The 27,091-nt window shown below is 42.2% G+C and overlaps 1 protein-coding gene across 1 annotated transcript in view; it reads right to left on the reverse strand.

Moving 5' to 3' along the window:
* The window catches only part of cdm (importin-13-like protein cdm), a 40,113-nt gene that overhangs the window by 7,325 nt on the left and 5,697 nt on the right, over positions 1-27,091 (reverse strand). Inside the window, exons 4-13 of the mRNA XM_080273684.1 lie at positions 25,351-25,435; positions 23,975-24,144; positions 21,518-21,652; positions 18,522-18,728; positions 17,107-17,286; positions 16,612-16,864; positions 14,497-14,678; positions 8,781-8,945; positions 2,017-2,160; positions 1,715-1,819 (exon numbers count right to left, since the gene is read on the reverse strand). Of these exons, the coding sequence (XP_080129810.1) occupies positions 1,715-1,819; positions 2,017-2,160; positions 8,781-8,945; positions 14,497-14,678; positions 16,612-16,864; positions 17,107-17,286; positions 18,522-18,728; positions 21,518-21,652; positions 23,975-24,144; positions 25,351-25,435 (1,626 nt within the window). The remainder of the gene's footprint in view (positions 1-1,714; positions 1,820-2,016; positions 2,161-8,780; positions 8,946-14,496; positions 14,679-16,611; positions 16,865-17,106; positions 17,287-18,521; positions 18,729-21,517; positions 21,653-23,974; positions 24,145-25,350; positions 25,436-27,091) is intronic.

The raw sequence follows: 27,091 nt of genomic DNA on the forward strand, positions 1-27,091 counted from the left end.
CGTCTGCCTCAAACCAGCCTCCAGAAGCATATCCATGCTCAAATCATTTGCTGCTCCATTCAGTCACTCACAGACAACACACAGCTGCATGCACAGCCTCCTGATATCCACCCTTCTGAATCCTATCTCCCTCCTGAGGACAGGGTCCACCTGGCCAGGCTGAGATGTGTGCATCATTCAACCCTCTTGAGTTATCAGAAGAGGCTGGATGACTCCATTGCTGATGCCTGTCCAGGATGCAACACAGCACCCAATACTATTGAGCACATAATGGAAGACTACTGCACACAATCGCCTGTGCCAACAACACAACATACACGTCTTGAGAGCTGTGTGGGAATGCCCAATCTTGGCTGTGGCTTTCCTTTGGGACTCCGGGCTGTTCGGCCAGACTGCCTAGGGGAAAATTACTACAACTACTACCAAGTATCAGGCCAGATCCCAACTTGCCAACTAAAACCCTTATGATCCTACTAGACTACAGATATATATGCCTCCTATGGGCATAGCCTACCAAGAGGTACAGCTGACACAAGGCTGTGATATTGAAAATGGTTAAAGGAATAAAAATATGGGAAAATCTTACCACAACAGACTCCAACTTGCTGACTAAACACCCTCGTGATCCCAAATCCTGTACATGGATACTTGGTGCTATCTTCAAATCACTCAAATCTTTTACAAAAGTAAAGATGGCAGCCTAGATCTCTCACCTCACGGGTTTATTGAGGCACCTCGCTTCGGCAGAGTTAATGGGTGCCTTGCTGGATTTTGGCAAGGGTCAAGGGCACCATGTAAGTGGAATCTTTGCAAGCAGGGTTACTATAGTAATCATATATTGCAGTTCTTAAGCTTTCCATATGTTAATGCTTGATACTATAAATCTGCAGTCAGAAGGTGGAGTCTGTGAATATGTTCAAGGCATCAAGTATATAAGATACCTTTGCACTGATATTGTCTGTGTGGTGAAAAATACTGTGTGTTTATCCAAACTAAGTCCAGGCATATTTAGATGTTTCTCTAATGCGACTGACTTGAAAAAGGTAACTTCAGCGTGTGTCTGAGATTCAAGTCTGTCTGGAATGGAGGTGAAATTCTGCTCTGTGCAAGTCAGTGTTCTAGCAAGTGCAGGTACTGATGGAGCTGGCCTGCTGATTGCTGGATGTTGGAGTTTTTTTAATTTACTGCTAGGTCTAGGTTCTGTGCATAAGATGGTATTTTTTTTACAGAGGAAGAGGGTGTTGGTATGTCATATTAAAGGCACCTTATTTGCCCCAGCATGGAGGACAGCTCTCATGTGTGATGTAGCTCACCGGTGAGTTGATCTAAAGGCTCCCCCCCCCCCCACTACTCTTATTAAGTTTCTCTCTCTCTCTCTTCACTGGAGTGTTGCATCTCTTTCCCTCTACTATCACTATTCCAATGGTAACTGCTCTTGCATTACAATAGGTACAAATGACCCATTAGGCTTCATATTCTTCTCCCTTTTCTGTCCAACTCCGTAACTGAGGAGATAATTAGTACTGTCAGTCCTTCATGTGTACAACTGGTCAACTATGGAAATGTCTTCCTCAGTGTGCCTTTCTCTCTTTTTATGACCTCCAATCTTTAAAAATTATGTATCCAGGCATTTCTAAATTAATGCATCCCAGGAAAACACAACTCTTTGCAGGCTTTCTGTCACTTGCATCTTCTCTCTCTCTCTAAAACTTACTTCAGTGATGTCAGGGTGTGTTGTGGCCTTTAGTGCTATGTCTGAGAGGAGTGGCATCAGCTGCTGGAGAACAACAAGCAGGGGTTGAGGTTCTCCACTTGGCACCTGTAGCAAAATGATATTACCAAGGGATTACACCTGGTTACATACATGTGTAATTATATACAAATAATAAAGGAAACAAGTTTGAAACACACCAGGTGAAATAAACTTTACAACAAAAGAGAATGAAGAGAGTAGTCATATACTGGTATGGAAATGGACTACCTAAGGGAAAGGATGAAACACTTTCTCCAATTCACCTGTGAGTGTCTTCGAGTCGTCCCATCATCTTCATCCTCATCCTCCAGTGATGAATTGTTGAGGTTAAGGTGGCGGGCCAGACAAGACAGTAGCTTGAGGAGTGACACAAGTTCACTGTGCTGCTCTCGTGACAGTCCGCTTCCCTGCATATCACACTACAGTAAGAAGAACCATACTGCAAATAGCCTGATGGACAATAAGTTTCCCTAACTCTAAGCTCAATGTGTTGCTCTCACGACAATCCACTTGCCCTGTATAACATTATACGGTAAAGTGACAAAGACAATCAAAATGCAGGGCCTGAAGACTGTTTCCTTAATAGTAAGAAATTAAACCTTAACCCCTTTATTACAAAAGGTCTCTCCTACACAGGCTAATACTCTCTAGTGGCAATAATAATAAATTCTGATATATCATTGCAGTGTAAGGGTTTAAAATGTGGCTGAAAAAATTCCTGTGGGCATTTTCACTCTCTCTCAAATACTGTACAGCGGGGCAATTGAGTCCAGATTTTTTTTTTTTTTCAGTAAAATGTCAATAAAATTCAACTTATACAGTGGATCATTTTACTTTGAATAAAAGAGGTAGGTAGATCATTGGAGAACATACCACAAAAATTTGAAGAAAAACAGTGAAATACAAACTTAAGTTCAAAATTTTTGAAAAAGTGGTATTAATTACCCCAGGCATGGGGCAATTAAGACCACAACTAAAAAAACTTCTGTTTCAAGTAAAAGCAAGGTACCTTTCACCATCATATTTGCTGTACTGTACTATAACCTAAACACTTAAACTCAGCAAACAAGAAGTCTACAACTTAGGACACAATTAGTCCACCACCGATCTCACATGAAGCCTACCACTTAGATAAAAATAAAGAACATCCTTGTCAAATGAAATTAAATGTCCTTTCATCATCATATTTGCTGTGTTGTACTGTATTATTAACACTTAACCAAGTGCACATTAAGTCCACCAGTTAGCCTACAAAACTTAGTGCACAGTAAGTCCCTGAAATGTATAAATTGTTACAACTTTATTCTTTATCTCATCATGAATTTTAACCCTTTAAACAATTCTGTCAACAGTTATAACATCCTCGTCTTTAGTCTCTTGCAACTTGAAGGCCACACAACCTGGTTTACACTTATTTGTTCAGCGCTGTCTGTTACATTTGTCTCATCATAACTGACGATATTGGCCAGAGGTACTCCACTGACACCGTCTTTCAGATTACGAAAGTACTTTTAAACTTCATTTTCTGAGACAGCTGCACGTTTCCTACTTATATTCCGACACATCTGGTGTGTCAGAATATTTGAGTGCCTGCTAAGAAACCCACATGCCCAGTCTTCTCCCAGTAATTGTTCTTAAACTGTTCAACATGTCTGTATTGACGATCCAGATGGTCTTTTAAAAATTTTCATACGTGGAACACATCATACGCAAGACCAAAATCCCTAAGGGCAGCAATGTTTTGGGCAACAGACTCCTCTTCAAATTGCAGCAGGGATGTCTTCTGTCATACCCTCCCAGGTTCTTTAGATCTCCCTGACTAATGCACCATAAAAGTACATATGTTAAGCAATGGTCTCAATTACCCCGGTATGGTGGTCTCAATTACCCCACGTTATATAAACATTAACCCACTGACTGCAGCTGTATCATATATGATATCTGAGTCCAAACGGCTCTCACTGCGGCTGTATCATATATGATTTCCTGCTTTCAAAAATTCCGCCGTCAGAAATGGCACGAAATAAATCAGCCAGCAATTCATGGCACCCTATAGAATATTGCCATACATAGATTATGCATTTCTACGAGGTGCAAAGCTCAGCTCAGTTACCTACAAAATGCCGAAGGTAGAGGTACGAAACCTTCTCAATGCCGCCTCTAGCAATAGCCCAAGCAAATATTGGATGAAATCTCTGGATGAGTTTAGTAATGATAGTGAATTGTTGTTAGATGATGACAAGGATGGTTCAGATGCTGTTTTACACCTTATCTGATCGCCAGATTGACACTGATGACACAGTGCAACCATTACACATCGTTCGCCTGGCACCAATGCACAGGGAATATTTATTACTTCAAGGACCTGTTTCAGAGGTTATTTTTTTGTTTGCTGTATTCTGTTATATACCATTGAACTCGGGATTTTTTTCTCTATCTTTTGGCAATATTATTTTTTTTCTAATATTTTTTTCTAAACATTTGTAAACTGCCGCACACGGGATGTACATGTAAACAAACACTGACGCGACACAGTGAATGGGTTAATACAGAGTAAATATTAATGTCCATCATTACCAAATTGGCTGTATACATACATGGGATATCAGGCTACATATCACTTGAATATGGACTGGCTGAGGGATACAGCTTGGCTACAGCACACCTTAGCATTCACAGTTGAAATTTCGTGTCATGTTAATACAAAAACATTATTAGGATTAAGGGGTACTTCTGGGATCAATGGAATAATGTCTACCTATCTATCTATTGCCAGACGCCTTAATCCCGTATGGAGTGGCCACAAACAAATCACCTCCACGTCGCCCTGTCCCCCGCCATTTCACTGTCCTCCTCTGAACTCACGCCCCCCTCTCTCATATACCTCTACCCTCCATCCCTCCATCTCAACCTCGGCCTTACCCTCTCTCTTCCCCCCTCCCCCCCTCCACCTCACTCACATACACTCTCCTCATCAGTCTCTCACCCTACATCCTCTCCACATGACCAAACCACCTCAGTGTGTTCCTCCTAACACTTCCTATCACATCCACATCCACACCACAATGCTCCTTTATATCCTCAATTGTCAGCCTGTCTCTCCATGTGACTCCATAGGCTTCTCTCAATTAACTCATTTCCACTGCTCTCACTCTTGACTTATGTCCTTCCAACAACATCCAAGCTTCACTTCCATATGTTATAGTTGGCATCACAATACTGTCAAGTAGTAACTTTTTCACTTCCATGCTCACTTCCCTGTTTCTTATCACTGCTTCCAAGGAACCAGTAACCTTTCTTCCTTGTTGTACCCTTTCAAGCACTTCACCCTCCAATCTTCCATCCTTACTCATCACACTCCCCAAGTACTTAAACGTACCCACATTTTCCATTTCCTCACCATTCAACCTCACTGCACATCCACTGACTTCACCTCTCTCAAAGACCATCACTTTACTCTTCCCTGCATTCACCTTTACATTCCGTTTCTTACACATTCTCCCATACTCATCCACCAAGCCTTGCAGCTCCCCTTCGTCTTCACTTAACAGAGTATCATCTGCAAACAACAGTACAGGGAGTTTCCAAACACTACCCTCTCTCACTAGGGCCACTCCAACACCCACTGGCCTACCTTGTATCTCTATTATTACCCCATCCATGTACAGATTGAACAACCATGGAGACATGACACATCCCTGTTCCAACCCAACCTTCAAAGAGAAAAATTAACTCAGTTCACCATCCACACACAGTGCAGCCTTAGCACCATCATACATACTCTTCACGCATTCAACAACTTCCCATCTACTCCGTATATTCTTAATACTTTCCACAATCCTTGTCTACCCACCCTGTCATATGCTTTCTCCAAATCCATGAAGGCTGCATACAACTTCTTTTCCACTAAAGATCTAAGAATAATATCTGATCTACACAACCTCTTCCCTTCCTAAAGCCTCCCTGTTCTTCTCCAACTAATTACTCTGTTAATTCCCTAACTCTATCAATAAGTATCCTACCATACACTTTTCCTATTACACTAAGAAGACAAATGTCTCTATGATTACCACACACTTCTTTTTCCCCTTTTCCTTTGTACAAGGGAGTAATTATACCTGACTTCCAATCCTCCGGGACTCTACCTGCCTCCCAGACCAATCTGCACATCTTCCACATCCATTCTACTACTATCTCTCCCCCATGCTTCAGCATTTCACCACACACTCCATCAATTCCTGGGGTTTTCCCCAATTTGACATTCTTCATTGCTTCCAAAGCTTCTATCCTACTGATTTCTTCCTGTCTTCTCACCTCCCTCCTTCTCCCACCCATTCCCCAGGCACTTATACTCGCACTACTTCCATTCTCTATGTTCAACAAGTCCATCCGCTCACTCTTTCTCCCTTCTCCACTAGTAATCTACCATTTTTATCTTTCACCCCCCTACTAACTTCACTGCCACCCTGTCTTACTCTCTTCACCTCTTTCCAGAACAATTTCTTACAGTTCCTCCACTTTACACTCAAATACATACGTTAATAGTTCAGACCACACCTACAAAACCATACCAACAGCAACTTCTTAAATTTATTCGTTCTCCCTAGGAATCATCTTGAGTAAAATTGTCTTAAGGTGGTCTCAGTTGCCCTGGGTGGTCTCAATAGCCCCTCTGTATGGCAATCTCCATCAACGATAACTAGATTCCTCCTTGGAATTCCTTAACAACAGGCACTAATACAGCGATGCCTCTTACATACTGACAGAAAAAATTAATAACCTATGAGGAATATTCATTTGAACCCTGGGGAATATTAATCTGAAACCAGACCCCTCCGAGACTTGACCCTCATACCCCTCAGGACTCCATTTCCACCCAGAAGCCACAAACATTGCTTTATCACTCCTTCCTCCCTAGAAGATAAATCATTTAAATGAAGAACTTTACCCATGTGACACTCCTGCCTGTCAAGCAACTGCACAGCATCACTGCAGAGATTTCTTACTAATACCTCTTCAAAGGATCATGCCTTACCAAGGCAAAAAAAACTTCTACATTCTACTGATCAGTGCAGCTATAACAGTACTGTACAGTGCAACCATATTAGGCATGCTCTACGAAAGGGATCATATAGAAAGAGTTCATTTGCAATATCACCAGTGAATTATCTGTTCAATTTTTTTTTTTTTTTTTTTTTTTTTTTTTTTTTTTTTAAATGCCAAGTCCCCCTTTTTTGGATAAGGGCTAAGGCGTTGCCCCTGGGTAGAGGACTTTGGTTTGGAGTGTGTAGCATTTTATGACCGGATGCCCTTCCTGATGTCTACCAATGACTCTTGGGTGGATTCGATCCTCCAACCCTTCGGTCAGAGCGGAGCGCTTTAACCAACTGAGCCACTATGTCCCAAAACACGACCTCTGGACTCTCACAGTGATAGAATAACGACTCCAGGAAGCAGACAAAGCTGCCCTAGACCACAGGTTGCTAAGAGCCTCTGAACAGATCAGACTACTTTCTGAAACTAAACCTTGGAATATATAACATACTAATGTTGACTTGTGCCGTAAGTTGAGCTCTTCTCGTAAAATTAAGAGATGTAATTTGAGATATCATGGGTCTAAGTAAGGATGGAAAGACTAGGTGAGGCATCCACAGAACTGTCTGACTGTCACACAACTACTATGCTAAAGGCAAACGAGAAAAGGGAAAGTCGAGTATTACTGATATTTAAAAAATTTCTTATTTTAAGTGAAAGAAGACTATCAGGCTCAATCATAACACCATACAGCATTTAAAACTATTGTACTCAGCTGCCACAAAATCATGAAATAATGGACTAATGTCCTAAACTGTGACAATGCTAAAATCAAGTTCCCCTTGCTTGTAAACTTCATGCACACACATACAGGCCTCCCTTGTTATCAATGTAGGTTACATTCCTAAGATGGCTGTCAATATGCAATACTGATTTTCCCATGGATGCTTTCATAATTCATTAAATAATTCTTAAGCAACCACTTACAAGTTATGTTAATGTGATTTTGGTTATTAAAAATGCATTTCCTTTACACATATCATCCCATGATAGTCCTGTCCCATCTGTATTGAATACCTGTTCAGCTACAGGTACAATCGCCCAAACAAGTGATGACTTGCTTTCTCTAAGTTTCAGACAAAACTCACTGCATCTGGCAATGTTCACTTGATTGGGAGTTCAGAGACAGAAACAGTGTTTGCCTACCCTGCAAACATTATCTATGGTGTAAAAAAAACTCTCGTAAAAATATTAGTTAAGTTTAACGCTTATTTTTTAGGTCAATCACAATAATGAAAAAAAAAGTGACATTTGGCACGTTTTCACTTGTCATCATGGCTCATGCCAGTAGCGTTACCAATGTAGCAATTTTCCTGCTAAATTTAGAGGTTTAAAAAGCAATCTAGCTGGTAAAAAATTAAATTTTCTATATATCTGGCATTCTTTAAAAGCCCTGTCTAGTGTTTTTTCCCTTAATTTCCCTCAGTCTGGCAGACTTTTGAGACCAATCTAGTGGATTTCTATAACTTTCCATTGGCAACACTGCATGCCAGCCAGGCCTTATATCAGTCATTATCACGGAATGGACGAGAGTGGATGTCTCGGCCTTTGTCATGATTCCCCCCTCTCCCCCCTTCTGTACAACAATCCTTTTAGTCTTAAGTTCTCTTCATTGTTGCACTCCTACTTTTTACTGCCACCTTCTCCCTCTCTGATTCTTTCATGAAACTGCCCTACATATTTTATTACATGTTAGAATTTCATTGTGTGAATAAAAGTGACCAATTTTCCCACAATAATTGCACTGGTTTCATTAACTTCACTAAATGTTGGCAGATTAATCTGCTTCTGATAGCAACACAGGTGGATAGGGTGAGGTCAGGTTCAGAAACAAGGTAAAGGAAAGCATGACAGAGGCAGCACTATAACCAAACAACAGAAAAAGTGTGTTACCCTATACAGTATAGGTTTTTGCAAGTATAAATATACTAACCATGAGATCCTTAAGGTGACTGAGTCGTGAGATGTATGGGGTGAGAGTGGCATTGAGGTAGGTCATTATGGTGGGTTGGTCCTTGCCCACAGAGAGAACCCGACTAATGATGGTCATGATACGTTCAGTCTCAGCACTTTCTAGTCGGCTCTGCTCCAGGGCTCTCTGCAGGTGTGATGAACAAACTGGTATACATCCAAAAATTCAGCAGACACTGAACAAAATTTTGCTTACTTAACTTTCAACCAGGGATTCACAATGATCTAATGGAAAATGTAGAAATGGCTGTTAATTCAAATTAATCTAAAATTCTAAGTTCTTAAAACTAATCCTCAATCACCTACCAAAGTAAGTTACATGAAATTAATTCCTATATTACAGAATTCCATGTTCTGTCTTAGTGACTTGACAAGACATCAATGGAGGGCAGCACAGAGCAATCAGATTAACATCGGCAAAAGCTATGTAACCCAGCCTAACTTTTTTCTCCTTGGATGTGCATTATCGGTACTAAAGCAAGTCTTACTGTGTCCTCCAAAAACCTGAGCATTTAGCAATAAGAGGAAATATTTCATCCATCCATCCATCATCCAATCCTACATTGCCCCATGAGGAGCATAGGAGACCGGGCCAGGCAGTTGGTCTCGACATTTAAGATGAGAGTGACCAGCCTCACTCATCCCCGAGTGGCATTACATGAGCAATCAACCCTAACCACCCCTTGGATATAAACCTTCACTGGCTCAATCCGATTGGAGCACAATAATTACCCACTAAACCACCAGGTGCCAAAATTTGGCTATATGGTTACCACCCAGCGTAGTAAATCGTTTCCTGGTGTACAGGAAACCATTTGGCTTGTCACTCACTGTAGAGTCACCCACAGGCAGATGGAAAGTGAAAGAATGAAGGAACGAAAGACAGAAAAGGAACTGTAAAGTCACCCGTAGGCAGAAGGACAAGGAAAGAAAGAAGGAAAGAAAGACAGAAGAGGATGGAAGGAAAGAATGATGAAAGAGAGGAAAGGGCAGACACCCGAGAGCAGCACTACATCAAATGAGTGGATGGTGAGCGCCCCCACCTACCACAAAGGAAATATTTCATCCTCATTAATGACAAGTTGTTGCTTCTGCTACTTAACCCATATGTCTGCTTGAACAGATCCATTAACCACAAATAGGTAACTGCTTCTGTGGTGCCATCATACAGGTGCAGTACAGTATATATATACACCATGGAGGAAACCAGCACTTTCTTGTGGCACAGTGCCTCATCAGGATTAGACCAGGGTCATTTCTATGGCATGGTACAAGGAAATATAAGGAAGTTTTGCTTTCAAGTGGGAAGCACAGCTGCTTCACCCAGGGTGTACAGTGCCATGTGTAAGCTCCTCATTAACTACTACTACTATGAAGCAGCAGCAGCAGTAATAGCAGTAGCAGTTGTTATCCCAGGTTCATTTGAAACATAAACTAGAGTAGCCTACAGACTGAAGTTGTCCTCCACCTGCAGTCCACCATCCTCCTTTTGGGAGATTGGGAGGGAGGTCAGGAATGATTGTATAACTGGGCAGTGGAGCTGCAGGGTTATGGCTGTCTCTAGCACCATGAAGCAGAGCTGTACACGAACACTAGAAATACACTCAAACCTCGACTTACGGGACCTCCATTTAACCCCTAAAACGCGGCTGTGTACAGCCGATCCCCCCGCTGTGGCGGGGTTGTAGCGGGGTCTGAGTACCTGTGGGAAAATATTTGCCAAAAATCAGAGATTAACCCTAGAGCATTAAAATTTTTATGGCATATAGTACTTACATTCAGCTTTCTCCTGAGACACATGTTGAGCCTTCGTGGACTACCAAAGGACTTGTGAAGACTTGCAAAGTTGGGTAACAAAGTCTTCACTTTCACACCTCCAGAAACCCGGTTTTCTTTCTACCACAGCCTCAATCTGTCACAGTACACTTTATACAACAACGTACAGGTTGTTTGGAATCCGTATTTGTACAATAAGCACTGAAAATAATGCTAAAATGAACGGAGCGCACGGCCGACATGCAGCGCGGCGGCGATCTTCCCGTCACTATTGACACATTTGCCTTTTCACGGCTAAAAACATGTATACTACATTATTTTCCATCATAGTACTTCGCAAACGTTCGCTTGTCACTATTACAGCCATAAAAATCACTGTCACTGCCAGTATTGTGGATCGGGAATGAGGAAGACTACCGCGGCGCGAGTTTATTCAGCCTTACGGCAGGCACTTTATTCTCGCTCCGGTCGGCCACTCGCACTTCATTTCTATCGCTCACTTTCACTCTAGCTGTCCGTTTTTTGCCTTATTCATCAGTGTCACTGTCCATTGTTATAAAAATAATATTTTCTACACAACAAACTGTCACTGTCAGAACATAGAATAGGAACATATGCTTTCAACTTCTTACGCTGGAGTGACTGTCACTCGCAATACTTATATCATTACTATGTACAATTATTTACACCAAAAAACACTGTCACTGTCAGTGCTTTTACAAGTACATACACTAATTTACACTCATCAGACTGTCACTGTCAGTACGTACAAGAAAACTAAACACTAGTATCACTGTCACTCTCAGTATTATTTCCAAGAATCTTACCCTTATTTTCAATATCTAGTCAGGCTGTGGTAGTCAAAGAAACACGGGTAAGCACAGAGGGGAATTTTGCACTCTTTGCACTGCAAGGAGGTGCGCCTAAAGGTTCTGTCCTGCCTGGTAGTGTGGCTGCACACATGACACCTCCTCAGTGCTTTTCCCCTCTTGGCAGTGGCAGGCAGTGGCTCCAGGCGGTGTCGCTGAAGGTAGGCCTGACACTGTAGGCGGTCTGGAGGTGTCTGAGGGTGGCGTTTGGGACCTGATGCAAGTACCTGGCCATAACGCTGAAGCAGCTGGTAGACACAAGTCTTAGAAAATCTTCGGAGAGAGTAGTTTGCTGGCTTCCTGTTCTTGATTTTATACAGGATGAAGGCGTTCAGCATGCACATATCAATCAAGTGCAAGAACACCTTCCTGTACCAACGACAATTCTTCCTCAGGCAGTCTATCTCTCCGATCATCATGTCAGACTTGTCCACCAGCTGCATATTGACGTTGTAGTCAATGACAGCATCAGGCTTCATCACAGGCTCGCCAGTCCTTCTGTCGACCTTCCCTGTGGCCAGCATTTCCCCCTTGTGTACTGTGGTGAGCACATTCACGACTCTCTTATCATGCCACCTGATCGCAAGCATCTTGTCAGTTTTCTTCAGGTGCACGTCTCCCCGCTTTGATTTTTCAGCCTCGGGGAAGGCAGGGTAGTGTGCCCTATTGCTCCTGACAGTGCCACAGGATCCAATGCCGTGTTCAGAAAGGTACTTGGCGAGTTTAGGAGCTGTATAGTAATTGTCCGTATACAGGACATGATTCTTGCCAAAGTACTTTTCCAAAAGCACTTTCACCACAGAATCAGAGAATCCAAGGGGGTCAGTCTTGTCCAAATCGACATTGCTGGCGGTGTAAATCACGAAGTCTAAGATGAACCCCGTCTTGCAGTCGCACAGCACGAAAAACTTGATTCCAAAGCGGTGCCGTTTGCTTGGAATATACTGCACAAACCGAAGATGGACCCTGAACAAAACCAAGGACTCGTCAATCACCACTTTCTTGAAAGGGCGCAGGAACCTCGTAAACTTATCCTTGATCAAGTTCAGGATTCCCCTCACTTTCCATAATGGGTCAGTTCAGGAAGGCTCATCATTGTTCGCGAAGTGAAGGTAAGTCATGAGCTGCCTAAAACGATCGCGGCTCATGTATTTATTGAAGATTGGTGTTGGGCAAAGATCGTCTGAACTCCAGTAGTCCTCCAGCTTATGTTTCCAATTGTGGGGCATCAATAACATCAACCCAATAAATACAAAGAGTTCCCTGATCGTTAGAGGCACCCATGCTGCCATCCGTGACGTGGATGGCGTTGCCGCCTCACCTTCTCCTTCACGAACTGCAGCAGATTGCCCCTCGTACCTGTTCGTCTCGGTACAAATCTGCTCCATTACCTCGTTGTCAAGGAAGGCCAACAGGTAGTCCAAGCATTCACCATCCTCTTGGACAGGGAAGTCAGCCTGAACTCCACACCCACTGTCATCAAAGGGCAGATCTTCCGGCACAAAATCTGAGCCCTCTGACCACACGAAGGCATCAAGAGTGCCCTGCCTAGGCTGGGAGGTGCTGGGGGCGGCGGGGGGTGAGGCAGGTCGCGTGGGAGTGGGTGAGGCAGGCGGTGAGACAGTGCGTGAGGCAGAGGCTGTCCTAGGTCGTGTTGGTGTAGTGGTGGTGGCGGTGGGGAGATTATCAGAGGGTTCAAGGTCACTCGCGGTGGAGTGACTGGCGAGTTGCCTAGTGCGAGTTTCCTTATGAGCTAGCCTTACACTAGGGGACAAAGTTCTAGCTCTACTACCACGAACACTGGGCCTACGGAAACCTCTACTACGTAAAGTCGAAGGTCTACTTCCCTTCCGAGGTGGTGAAGGCGACTCTGAAGACTCAGGAGACAGGGCAGCTGAAGAGGAGGACGAGAGAATGGGGCTGGGAGTGCGTGGCGGGCTGGCGGTGGCGTGACGTGGCGGGCTGGCGGTGGCGTGACGTGGCGTAGGGGACAATGGCTGTGAACCGGGGTCACCACTCCTTTTCCTCTTGGCCCCCTTTCCATATTCTAAGCCCCTTTTCACAGGAGCCTTGCCTGTTGAGGTGCTTGGCACAGAAACAGTCACTTCTGGCACAGACTCAGCACTCGATTGCGTGTCAGACTCTGCCAGGCTTGACCAAACACCGACGTCACTCCCATAATCCATGGACGCTTTCAATAGTTCACTGGCTATTGCAGAGTCACTCAGTCCCTTAGCAGTTCCTGGTAAGGTTTTGAACGGGGTTGAGGTCACAAAACCCTTTTTCGGAGGGCTGGAAGGCACAGACTCGGAAGAGCTTGAATTTGACATGGTGTCACCGTGGAAGATTCGCGTGGACTGACACTAAACAGGGGCAAACTGCGCGAAAAAATCACAGTATGACAACTGGGGAAACAAGCGTTTCCCAATATCAGAAAGTGCTTGCGAGATGACGGCGCAGATTGACACGTATGAGCCGTCCGCGCGCTGCCATATCGCACGACGAGGGAGGGCCGCGCATCGGTGCATGGGTGGGTAAAAAAAATGAAACTTGGCAACAACCGAGGTCAGTAGTACAAAGGTCAAGTGTGCTAAACGTAGCTCAAGGGTGGCGGTACTGATAGACAACACCAGCTGGAGCCTGCTTGCCCGCGGTTATTCAAAATTAACTCAAATCGCAAACGCGACGATCCGCCGTTCTGTCCTTTGGGCCGACCGTCGCAAAAGCGACGATCCGCGTTTAAGGGGTTAAGGGATTTCGGATTTAAGGGACTCCATATTCTACCTGACAAATGGACAAGACCATTCAAAAATGATATGTAATGTCTAGGTTATACACAGTAATATGTTTCTTTATACAGTACCTGTAAAATAATGATCATGATCATATGAATAAGTAATATAAGTGAAACAATCATTGCATTTCACAAGATTGTCTTTATATGTGGTAAAACAATGGACATTTTCAAGTAAGGGACAAGTTGATTCCCCATTTAGTCCCTTAAATCAAGGTTTGAGTGTGCACTGCACTTACTTGGCAACTGGTGAGGATGGGTTGTGAGAAGGGTGAGATTGTGAGAGGACACTCGAGGGTGAGGTCGCGGAGGGCTTGAGATGCAGCACCAACTAGTGAGGCATTGACAAGCCCCTCTACCATCAGTGGGATAACATGATGCATGTGATCTTGATGGTAGTTCAGCCAGTCTGCATATGCACCTGAAGAAAGGAGAGACAAAGTGTGGATTAATAAGCAAACAATGAACTAGAGAGAAGGTATCAGACAGGAAATATAATCTCTACCATCAGTGGGATAACATGATGTATGTGATCTTGATGGTAGTTCAGCCAGTCTGCATATGCACCTGAAGAAAGGAGAGACAAAGTTTGGATTAATAAGCAAACAATGAATCAGAAAGAAGGTATCAGACAGGAAATATAAACAAAGTCAGAGTAAACTAATGGTTACTTACTGTGAAGCAGCTTCCTTAAAGTTCAGTTAGTACATAACAACATAAATATTATACAAAATTATCAAACGCTACAAGCATCAGACCTAATTATTCATTATCATACATTACTCAGGTCATTCTATGGCAGACCAAACAAGTAATAATGTTTAAAAGCCAGTGACAATCATCATCCACTTACTTGATGTAGTGCTGCCTACTACTTGCTTAGGTAATACAGAGTGACAATAGCACCTACCGGTACATAAATTTTTTCAGGATTTGGGGTATCAAGTCATCAAGAGCAACCATTTGTGTTACTGAATGCAAGTACAGAATTATTTAGAACCTGGAGTGTTTGAGATGAGTCAATCGTTAAGTCATCCCCTCAAAACTTATAACATCTTCAAAACACCTAAAAATATTACTACTGTACATAATCTGCCATAGGCTCATAGGCCTAAGTTCCCATCCATCCATCCATTGCCAGACGCCATGTATCCCAAATGGGGTGGTCAAGGGCTTAGAGTTAATTGTTTTACAGGAAGGGGCACTAATCCTCCACCAACCCCACTTGACCTAAGTACAGACAGCAAAGTGGGATCTACCTCCATCTTTATCTCTAAACTACAATTACTTTCACACATCATTATCACAGACATACTGGTACACTAAACCATGAACCAGTTCACTAGAATCCCACTGCCTATCAGCAAGCAGTACAGCACCATTTGCATACATCAGATAAATATTCTAGTTCTCATCTTTCATCACATGCTTCACTCCTCTTCCACTACTTGTCCTCCCTTATAACCTCCATCCTTAAATATGCAGAACAACTTGACCAACTTCACACATTATCAGTCAATGGTGTATCCTACAAGTCTCCACCCCATCTACATGGATATTTAAATACTACATATTTAAATGTCATATGAATACATAAATACCATAAGAAGTCTTATCAGTGTCCACTAACCATGCTGCAGGAGTAACATCCTTCCACTGGTTCAATCCCCAAGAGGTGACTAAAGGATTTTCAATCATATAATGCCATCAGGGGAAGTACCCTGGTCATGTACCCTGAAATGTTCTGAAGCATAGTAGCCTGGCCTCTGGCCACTAAACCTTAGAGGGGGTAAAATGGGACAATTTGTTTTTATCCTCTCTCTCTCTCTCTCTCTTTCACACACACAGATATACACAGACACACACACACACACAGACACACACACACACACACACACACACACACACACACACACACACACACACACACACACACAGAGTTATAGAGGTGGTTCAAGTGCAGGGCACTGTCCTACCACATTTGAATGCCAATACCTGTGAATAAACAAACACTACCGGTACTAAGACACATGTTAAAGATTAACAATAAAAATCCAGTTTAGCAATTATCATACCATCATCACTTGACTAAGAAAATGCTTAGCCCATTCTATGCGAGTACTTCTTTTCATTATATTCCAGTGACTACCACATATTTAATTACTATTTGGATAATAATTCTCTGACTGAAAGGGTTAGATTTAATCTTAGTCTCCTTCAGTCCGAGGACATATTCCTTACACATATAATTCTGACTGTTGCTATGTGATTTTATTCAGCTTATGAGAGAAATTTCACATGGAACAGGCTAGTAAAGCTTAACATCTACGAGTAACCCAAACCATGCAACCAACCGAGTGTGGTGAGTGCAACCGAGATGAGTTGAATGTTGTCAGAGAAGGGTATTTGGGGGATGCTTTGAATGAACCGGGGAACATAAAAGTTGTCCGACTCGGCCACAGTCTCCGCCACAGACGAGTAGGCATGGAGGACGGCTTCGAGGTATCGCCAATCTCCAGGGTCCCGCTGCATCTTTACCACTGCATCCTTCAGGTGCACTTCAAGATGACTTAACATGTCTCCTCGAAGAACATAGTATGCATACATCTGGTGAAAACAGTATGAAGTGTACCAGAGTTCTCATACCAACACACAATAATCATATTGCAAATTGTGGTGTTGATTATATTCCCCTTTCATTTGACCTACTTGGTGGACATTGTAAGGAATATTGCTAGTGCACATGGAAATGTAATATTGTATTAAAGGAAAATACAGCATGGAACTGAGCTACTTAAATGTGGAGAAAGCAAGTACTGTATAACAATAAATAAAAAGGCTTTGCTTACATAGGTATCACAGATGTCTTGTCGGTAGCATCGGAACATTTCCCGCTCCTCCGAGGTAAGTGAACCATCCGGAGGCAGGAGAGACTTTTGGATGAAAGTATCAACCAGCTGCAGGTATACTGGATGGAAGAGGGTCAAAAGCTCTGCTTGCTGTTCTCCTTCGAATGTCATTATGTCATCCTGAAACAACATTTTTGTAGTGTGTCAATAGGAAGAGAAAAATGTATCTTGAAAGGCTATGGCAATGCTATCTTGCACATGCCTCGGTTACAGTACCTGATGACTGCTCCTGAGGCTGCTCAGTCTTTTGCAGCGCTTCTGAATAGTCCCTTAACCCTGAGGTCTTTACATATGACACCACCCCTTGTCTTTTAACTCTGCTCCCTAACACTCTGCCTCCACCATTTATATCCATATCATCCTCATTCAGTTAACCTCTTCATTCTCTCCCTATATCCAGCCCTACTAGTTACCCATTTTTTATCAAAGCACTAACACATTTTACACCAAACCATTCCCTCAATACTGCACTATAACCTGTCCCTCAAGGAGGCATTACTCATCTATCTCAGCACCATCATCACTGTTCCCTTTAATCTCTTAGGATCCTCATTCTTTATAGGTCATATTTTACTGCCATACAGCACCAAACTTTTTACACAGACAACATAAAAAGTGAGGGTCCTCTCCTAGTCATAAGAGGCAGCAGTTCTCTGAACTTCAGACTACTTATGAGTCTGGCAATGGAGCTAGCTTCTATTGCACACTGATCACATCACTCAATCAGCGTAATTCATTTACACTCCATGGAAATACCACTACTCTCCAGTAACTTACATCAGAGTACAGTAAAATATCATACATACATACATACATGAACCCACTGGACTTACTTCACTGACCCAAAGCGACCTGTGGGAAGTATTATCCACCAAGCAGTGCTGCTAATGTTATTGAGAGCAGCTGCCAAAGTTTGCAAATAACATCACAAGATTCAACCACTTTACCTAAATTTTGGTTACTGATTTTGTATTTCGCATTCATTTAGAAGCATCAGTCATCATCATCATCATCATCACCATCGTCATCCGGACCTCCCTTCCCACCCTAGGGCAGGGTGAGGAGTAGCAACGTCCAGATGAAGCATCAATATTTTCGGAAAATCACAAATCCATAACATTGGGATTTCACGACATTTACAAGTTTCCACATGCATGTGCCACACTCTGAAGTTCACAACATTAAGCAAACTACTCTCCATACCAGGGCTCCTCTTGTGCATTATCGTTAAGCAAGGCATGAGTCCAAAATCACTTACTGGTACCTACAAATATGGGAAATTAACAATATACAGTACTGAACACATGAAATACTGTAAGTAAATCAAGCTCCATGGTGAAGTTTGTCACACTAACCTGTATGGTAAACCAGATGGCAAAAGGTATGTTGGAGGTAGTTTCATCGGTGGGGTACTGTCCCGGGGTGGCAGCACACTGAAGCAACAATGCCACCACCTGCACCACTGTGGCTTGGTGCTCTGGTTGTAGGGCACACTGCAGCAGTAATCTTGAGTGGCATTCTACTGTCGCCGTAAACAGACTGTACACCAGGGATGCAGTGTTCTGGAATGAATACAGTTTGTAATATTCTCTTTAGATGGCAATATAAAAATATATAATAATAATTTGGATTTACGCCACGTATCCCCGAAGGGCTAAGGCGTTGCCCCTGGGTAGAGGACTTTTGGACTGGAGCGTGTAGCATTTTATGACCGGATGTCCTTCCTGATGTCTACCAATGACTCTTGGGTGGATTCAATCCAACGACCCTTCGGTCAGAGCGGAGCACTCAAACCCACTGAGCCATGGCAATATCAGTGGCAATAGTGGAAGTATTAATTGAAACTACAAGCCCATCCAAAATATGAACCCAGCTGCCCTTCTCTGGAAATTCACATATTCCACCAACTTCTTTTCACAGAACAGAAGGGAGTTAAGGAACGTTTGTATTCTGCCCAGCCACACTGGCACGACTGAATAAAGTCATCCCTTGTGAGTTCCAAATGCAATATTAAAACAGAAGCAAATATGAAAAGGTATCAATCATTATCTTTATCAAAATAATCCCAAATTAAAACAGGGTGCCACAACCCTGATCACTGAGAGTGGAATATCAGATTATTCAACAACAACAACAAAACAACAATGCAGTGGATGCGGTTCAGAAACCTCAAACTGGATACCAATAAGGCCCCAGATGAAATGGGTCATACAAAAGACACTCAACAGTAATCCTTAAATCCCTGGGAAATAAATTATTACTCTGTACCAGAATATTCACACTGATATAACAAACACTACAAATGAAATAGAAGTTTCACAGTGCTATCACCATGAACAAATTGGCACCATATCTGAGAGAGCAAACTCACATTGTTGCTGTAACCCCTGGCTCACACAGACATGAACCAATGCCAGACATTCGGCCAATTTAGCTGCATGCTGCAAGAGACCCTTTGTAGAAACTACACTAAATGGACTTTGTACTAAGATGTATTAATGACTATTAATCTCTGACTGAGGTAAAAATAATCTTGTAGTTTTTAATGCATCAAAGACTCAGTTTTTGCACCTATCAACCCAACAAAATCTTCCACAGGAGTACCCACTAATGTTAAATAATATCCAGCTCAAGCCTGCATCATCCTTGAACATGCCTGGGGTTTCATTCACTCGGGATTTATCTTGGAAAGATCATGTTACATCTCTCGTAAATGCTGCTTCCAAGAGATTGGGTGTGCTAAGCCGACTCTGTACCTTCTTTACCCTTGCACAACTGTTGACTTTATACACGAGTTTTATTCGCCCCTGTTTAGAGTACAACTCTCATGTGTGGGGAGGCTCCCCATATACAGCTCTTCTCAACAGGGTGGAGTCAAAGGCTTTTCATCTCATTAACTCTCCTCCTCTTACCGGCTCTCTTCAACCTTTGTCTCTTTGCCGCACTGTTGCCTCTTTATCCCTTTTCTATCGCTACTTCCATGGTCACTGCTCCTCTGAACTGTCTGCTTGGCATCCCTCCACCTCTACGACAGATGCGTAGCACCCATCTAGCAGCAAGCTCTCATCCCTTTTCTGTCCAATTCTCTAATGCAAGAGTTGACTGTTACTCCCAGTCTTTCATTTATGCAACAGGTCAACTCTGGAACTGTCTCCTTCTGTCTGTACTTCCTACTTCCAGTGATCTACAGTCTTTCAAACGTAGTGTGTCCAGGCATCTCAAAATGAACAGATCTTGAATTTGGCTCTTTTTTTTTTCTTTTTTTTTTTTTTTAAGGAATTGATTGTGGGCTCCTAGCCTTGGGTTCCTTCTTGTTCACATTAAAAAAAAAAAAAAAATGTGAACTGTAAAGTAACACTGCAGTAAAGACACAGTCGGTTATGAGTGAGTTGTATTTTGTGATGGTGCAGGTGTCAAAAAGGCTGATGCAATAGGTGAATTCATGTCTTCCAAGGAAGAGAAGTTTTTGTGATAAATATCATTATGGGTGATTTTAACAGGAGAAGGTAGTAGATGGCTGGCTACCACTGACTCTGCAAGAAACTATCATGAGTGAAGTGTAGCTACTAGCTTGGTAACTAGCCACACACTCATCACAATCAAGCAGGAAACCTTGCCATACGTAATAGTCCGCCCCAAGACTCAAACGTTGTTACAAATCTTATTACACAACTTTTATTTCTTTCCCCTCTACATTTACCCGCAACTGTTGGGAAGTAATTGGCCAGTTTTGGCACTAGATTTGCCCAGAGTTCACAGAAACCTCATTACGGAGAGTCCTTAAGAGGAAGCACGGCATCTTTTATTTGATATCGTTTCGTAGAATAATGTTGTAGCCAGTGTGCAACACAATGCCTAGTGGTGGAAGGGGGGACAGTTTTAAGACAAACTGCAATATACACACTTGCATTTCAAGCTGTTTTCCAAAAATTTTCCAGCTGTATATTGCATGAGGCTAGACCATGTTCACATGAAAGGACATGAGGAAGAAATTTGGCAATCATGGAAAGCCACTGTTATTGTTCTTTAACCCAGGTCTGCCTAGCCAAGCCAACCCACTGACCTTAGGTAAGAAAATGCTAATGTGAGACTGACCGTCAGGTACAGTACAGTATCATATATGCACTATGTAGGGATCTGGTACCCCCATGTGGTAAACAGTTTCTCACCAGAATCCTTTCCACAGTGAGGTGAAGGGAAATATGAAGTCTGGTTCCCAGTTGGATGCTATAGATACTCCACCCACTGTGCAAAGCACCACCATGTGCAGACTCCTCATCAGCACCACAGACGGCCGGGAAAAACATAAACAACATATGCATGAGATGAATTTCAAGTATACTGTACACACCTCATCATTCGCATGCTGAGCCTCCTCTAGGACCGGGGTGAGCCTTAGCATCTGGGTTACGAAGTCCATCACGGTGTTAGGGATGTTGTAGGTGCCCACATCTGTCACTGCTGTTCTTATTGCATCCATCACCGGCTGCAGATAAGAAGAAGGGATATGGCACTTGGTAATCTCTAGTTGCTATCAAAATACAAGAAATCTAACAAATAACTGACTACTGCCAGATTACTTCCTTAGTGTCTGATGGAATGTTCATCAAGTTAGTGACAGATACAGGTATCTTACCTAGCACTGTCATTTGATCATACTGAGTGACAACTGATAAGACCCATTAACTGGGTTGACAAATGAAGAAGTGAAGGAACGTTGTGGGGTAGATGTGGATGTGGTTGAAAAGATTAGGAGAAATACACTGAGGTGGTTTGGACATGTGGAGAGGATGGAGAATGAAAGACTGACTAAGAGGGTGTATGTAGGTGAGGTGGAGGGATGGAGAGGGAGGGGTAGACCAAGGATGAGGTGGAGGGATGGAGTTGAGAGGTATATGAGGGAGGGGGGGGTGAGTTGGAGGGAGGGGAGTCAAATGGTGGGTGACAGAGTGACTTGGAGGCGTTTTGTCTGCGGCCACCCTTTGCGGGATTAGGGCGTCGGGCTATAGATAGATAGATAGACTTTATTTTTTTCCACCCTTCCCTTGCAGCACAAACATGGGATTCACTGACCACATACTTATGTCTTTCCAGTATATCTGTATTACATCCAGTCCAGTTGTCAGTCAGTCCTCGTTAAGTTATTTCTGGTCAGTTTAGGGTAGTTTAGGACCAATCAGGTTCAAATCAGGCCCATTCATATCAGTATGCTCCATTTAGACCTTTCATACCCATTCAGGTTCAGTGGACATCTAACAGTTGGTGTGCTGATATAACCAATGGATAGCTTTTCCACTGCTTAGCCGTGGTTTTGAGTAACCCAGTCCTAGTCAATACATATCATTTCACGTACTGCCTATGCAGATGTGTGCAAAAAAGCAGCCCAATTAGTGCAATGATTGAGATCTCCTGATTTTGGTTTTTCAGGACTGGGTGGAATGGGCAGGGACAAGTAAATGGGATAGGCCTTTTTTTTTTTTTTCCCCATATCTAACCAATTTAAACAGGGTGCATGTTTATGAAAGCTTATGCATATTATCAGCTCCATTTGGAAGGTAGGAATAGTGAAGAATAGCAATAAACCATAATATGGCAATATGACACTAAGGCAGAAGGTAGCTGGGGGAATAATTAAATGGATGATGAGCAGAAAGGAAAGTGACAATACTGGAAAGAGAAACAGTGGAAGAGTCACCTAGGAAATCAGCAAGCACTGGGAGATGTTGTAGTGAGAAGGGGAAGGAAAAAGCTGACAGACAGTGTTGCAGTGCAGTGAGCAATCAAGAAAAAAGTGATGAACTGTCATAGGGCAGTTACAGTGTGAACAAGGTGGCGGAGGTTTTCCAATGTTGCACGCTCCTCCCTATGGAGGATATCCATGACAGAAAAAAAATACCCTTACTTCAAACCCTAATATCTGCCAAACTGTAACAGCTAGAGAAAAAAATTAAAGATACATAAGATTCACCAACTCTTCCTCTTTCAAATGAAAGTATCCCCATGTCGCCAGTGGTCCCGTTGATGAGTAAGGATAAGTTAAAGTTCAAAGGGTGGCGGGAAGATGCTTGCGGCTATACACATCAACCGGCGTTGCTCTGCACCCAAAATTGTGACAGCTATACACGTCAGCCGGCGGTTAGGGGTTAAATGACTGAGTGAGGCGGGTATGACCCACAAGAAGATAAGCAAGGATATCAACCCTATTAATTGCACTGATATTGAGACATATCAATTTTGTTTTTTAACAACCAGGCAATGTGGGCATGCAACGCTGGGGGAGCAGTAGGTGGCAGGCCATGATGGAGATAAGTACACAAAAGGTTCTTTCCTGTATGAAGCAACAGCATAGACAGCTGTTTTCTTTTAGTTACATATGAGGTCTATAACACTCTGAATACCAAATAATGACAGTCATTCTCCTCACAACAAGACCTTTCAGCTTAGCTCCCTGGCCCCTATTCTGGTAGATTCAAGTCACTTCAGATACTTTTACACCCATTTAGATCCCACTTAATCACTCTAGACCCATTCAAGTTATTTCTTCATATCCATTAAGGTCAGCTTTGGCCAAGTGTGACTTTTCAATAACTAATCAGTATGACCTGAACTATCTACATCAGTTATCAAACTACAGTACAATTTCATCTCTTTAGCTTTAAGGGCAAGGCATAATTCAACATACCCTAATATAAGAAATCCTATTGGCAAAAAAATTGCCCCCCCCCCCCTTTTTTTTTTTTTCAAGAAGACATAACATGCTGTACTATCTCACAAAAAACAAAAGGGACATAAATCCAGATGGACTCACCTCACAAAGTAGGGCATAATTGGAGTAAGGTATAAGTGAAACAAGGAGGTCCCTAGTGTCAGAGAGGGGCAGGGAAAGCTTGAGCCAGGCATTGAGTGTCTTAAGCACAACTTCCTTCACCACATTGCTCACCTGCCCCGCCTGCATCACTTGTGAGATTAGGCTCAGCACTGTGGGAGAGAAATGCATCTGAGATTGCTATACAGAAAGTCCCATTATTTGCAGCTCTTGTGATGTCCTTTTTTGTTAAATTCATAGTAATTAAAAAACTAATAAATAAATAAATAATAAAGCCAAACATTCACTGCTACTTATAATGATGCTTTGTCAGTTCATCAAATTTACAGAATCGGCTGTGTGGAAAAAACTGTGATACTGTGGAACACACCATCAATATACAAAAAATTTATTGCACAAGGGATTATATAATGCAGGATGATGTAAGACACATAAGGAGAAAATCAGAAAACTGGATAAAACACACTATTATATACAGGGCACATATTAATGCTATAAAACATGCAATACATCTCTCATTTGGCAAGCTCTGACTAAGTACAGTACTTACTGTATACACTGTATATAGTTTGAGTTTTTCTGGTAAAAAAAAAAAAAAAAAAAAAGCTTCTAGTACCTCATTACAGTGCACTACCACAGTGCCCATCACTACAGAAATGTGCATTTTATAGCTACTTCACATAATATGGAAATCTATTTTAAAATATGATGATGGCTACTCATTCACTGCAAGGTTTCCCTTATGCTAAAGTCATTGCTGGCAGCTCACAATGAAGCATCATTATGCATTTATACATTGTATACTTTACTGCCTGTAACAGGTCTGATATGGAGGCTCTCTAATGTAATTTTCCTTTTATCTTTTATCATCACTATTATTATCTCCTGTTCCCACCTGCAGGTGCGGTTATGTAGGGTCTAGAAAGCCAGGAAAAGGAATGAATATGATAGTGGGAGAACTACAGTATTCATCAGCATGCCCAATGAAATGGGCCACATACATCCACTTACCATTCAAACCTCCAAAATCCTGCCTCCACCTGACAGGCATACACTTTACCATATGCAGCTTCCCATTCACTTATCCCACTAAGTTAATCTGACAACTGTCAAGTTAAGAAAGAGTGCCAAACCCTGGTCATACACTCCTCAGTACAAAACTCATCCAGCCAACTCAATCTCTTGTCAATACCCTAAACTCATTAGCTTGCATGTACAGCAGATACCTACTATCACTACTACTGATAATTATTAAGAAAAGTTAACAATTTAAATCCAGAGCAATGGTAACTCAATTTACTTCATTATAATATTACTAAAGCATTAATGTAGATATTGTACTGGTTTCCACGACTTACCCGACTGATGACTGTTCCTGATGGCTCCAGTAATTACTTGTTTGTCTTTACTGTTTATGCTCATGGCTTCTTGCATAGACTCCAGCTGTTGCAACAAAAATGTAAGTAAGTAAAGTACATGAAGACAATCATTACCAACATCATCACCATCCTAACCCAATTTTCCACATCTGCTTGGGAAAGGGATACCTTCGAATATAGGCTATATCAAACATATAGAGAAGGAAAACCCCAAGAACAGTCAAAATACCGTATATCATCATCATCATCATCATCATCATCATCATCCAATCCTACATTGCCCCATGGGCAGCGAAGATGCCAAGGGCTAGGCAAGTTCGTCCTGACATTTAAGATGAGAGTGACCAGCCTTACTCATCTCTGAGTGGCATTATGTAAGCAATAACTTCAACCACCACTTGGATATAAACCTTCACTGGCTCAATCCGATTGGAGTGCCGCAATTACCCACTAAACCACCAGGGGCCATATTTTGGTTATATGGTTACCACCCAGCGTAGTAAATGGTTTCCTGCTGTACATGAAACCATCTGGGTTGTCACTCAGTGTACAGTCACCCATAAGCAAAAGAAACAGGAAAGAATGAAGGAAAGACAGACAAAAGAGGGAGTGTAAAGTCACCCATAGGCAGAAGGACGAGGAAAGAATGAAGTAAAGAAAGACAGAAGAGGAAGGAAGGAAAGAAGAAAGGCAAGGAAAGGGCAGAAACCTGAAAGCAGCACTACATCGAGTGAGTGGATGGTAAGCGTCCCCATCTACCACATATATCGTATTTGTCACAACAGCTCCTCAAAATATCTGGTGCCCAAGCATGACAGACAACAGAAATACCACTTACCACATGAAATACTGTACTTCTCATCTTTACCCACTCAACAAAATGATATATAATTCCTATTCCTTCTTACTACTTATCCAGAGAATATACATATTACAAATAGCTACAATATCCTAGTTCCATTGTAGTTAACTGGAAATAATGCACAGTACAGCTACTGAAATAGAATGGCTAAGATACCGAAATACAGTGGGTAAGAAAATAATTTATGCATAATAATATAGAAAAACAAACTATGTCTGTCAATTGCTAGATGCCTTAATCCAAGAAGTGGCCATAAAATCACTTCCACATCATCTTGTCAACCATCAGGAAACCCTCCTCCCATATCACACCACTCTCTCTCACTTACCATTACCTCTCCACCTAATCCCTCCACACTTCCTGGTAAAGCATTGTTGTATATATATACTTTCCCATTCATATCACCTACACTCGAATCTACAGTAGGTGTTAATTTCTGCACTCCCCTACATACTCACTCTACAATCTAATAAGTTCCTAACCCTTCTTATGCTTTTCTTTAAAATATTTCGACTCACAATTAAGGGTAAAAATCCAAGGATAATTGGAATTTAATGCTCACAAAATGCCACTCACAGGCAAGTGGCAGATTAACAATGCCTTAAATGTATGGACTAAGTAACTTTGTTCCAAACCCTGGCATTCCTGATGGAACAATAATGTATGGGATCATGGATAGATGAATCACGAGACAGTTCATTTCATTTTTCCTCTCACTCTATTATGGCTGGACAAGAATCAATGTACAGAAATCAGAATCAATGGTTCCAATTCTCAGTGTCTATGGAACTGCCAGAATCAAATCCTCAGTCTGTCTGTTTGATAACACAAAAAGGATCATAGTAGCATAATGTGAGG

Source organism: Coenobita brevimanus, chromosome 55, assembly GCF_032717465.1.
Source record: "Coenobita brevimanus isolate Jiangsu-jjx chromosome 55, ASM3271746v2, whole genome shotgun sequence".
Taxonomy (NCBI): Eukaryota; Metazoa; Arthropoda; class Malacostraca; order Decapoda; family Coenobitidae; genus Coenobita; species Coenobita brevimanus.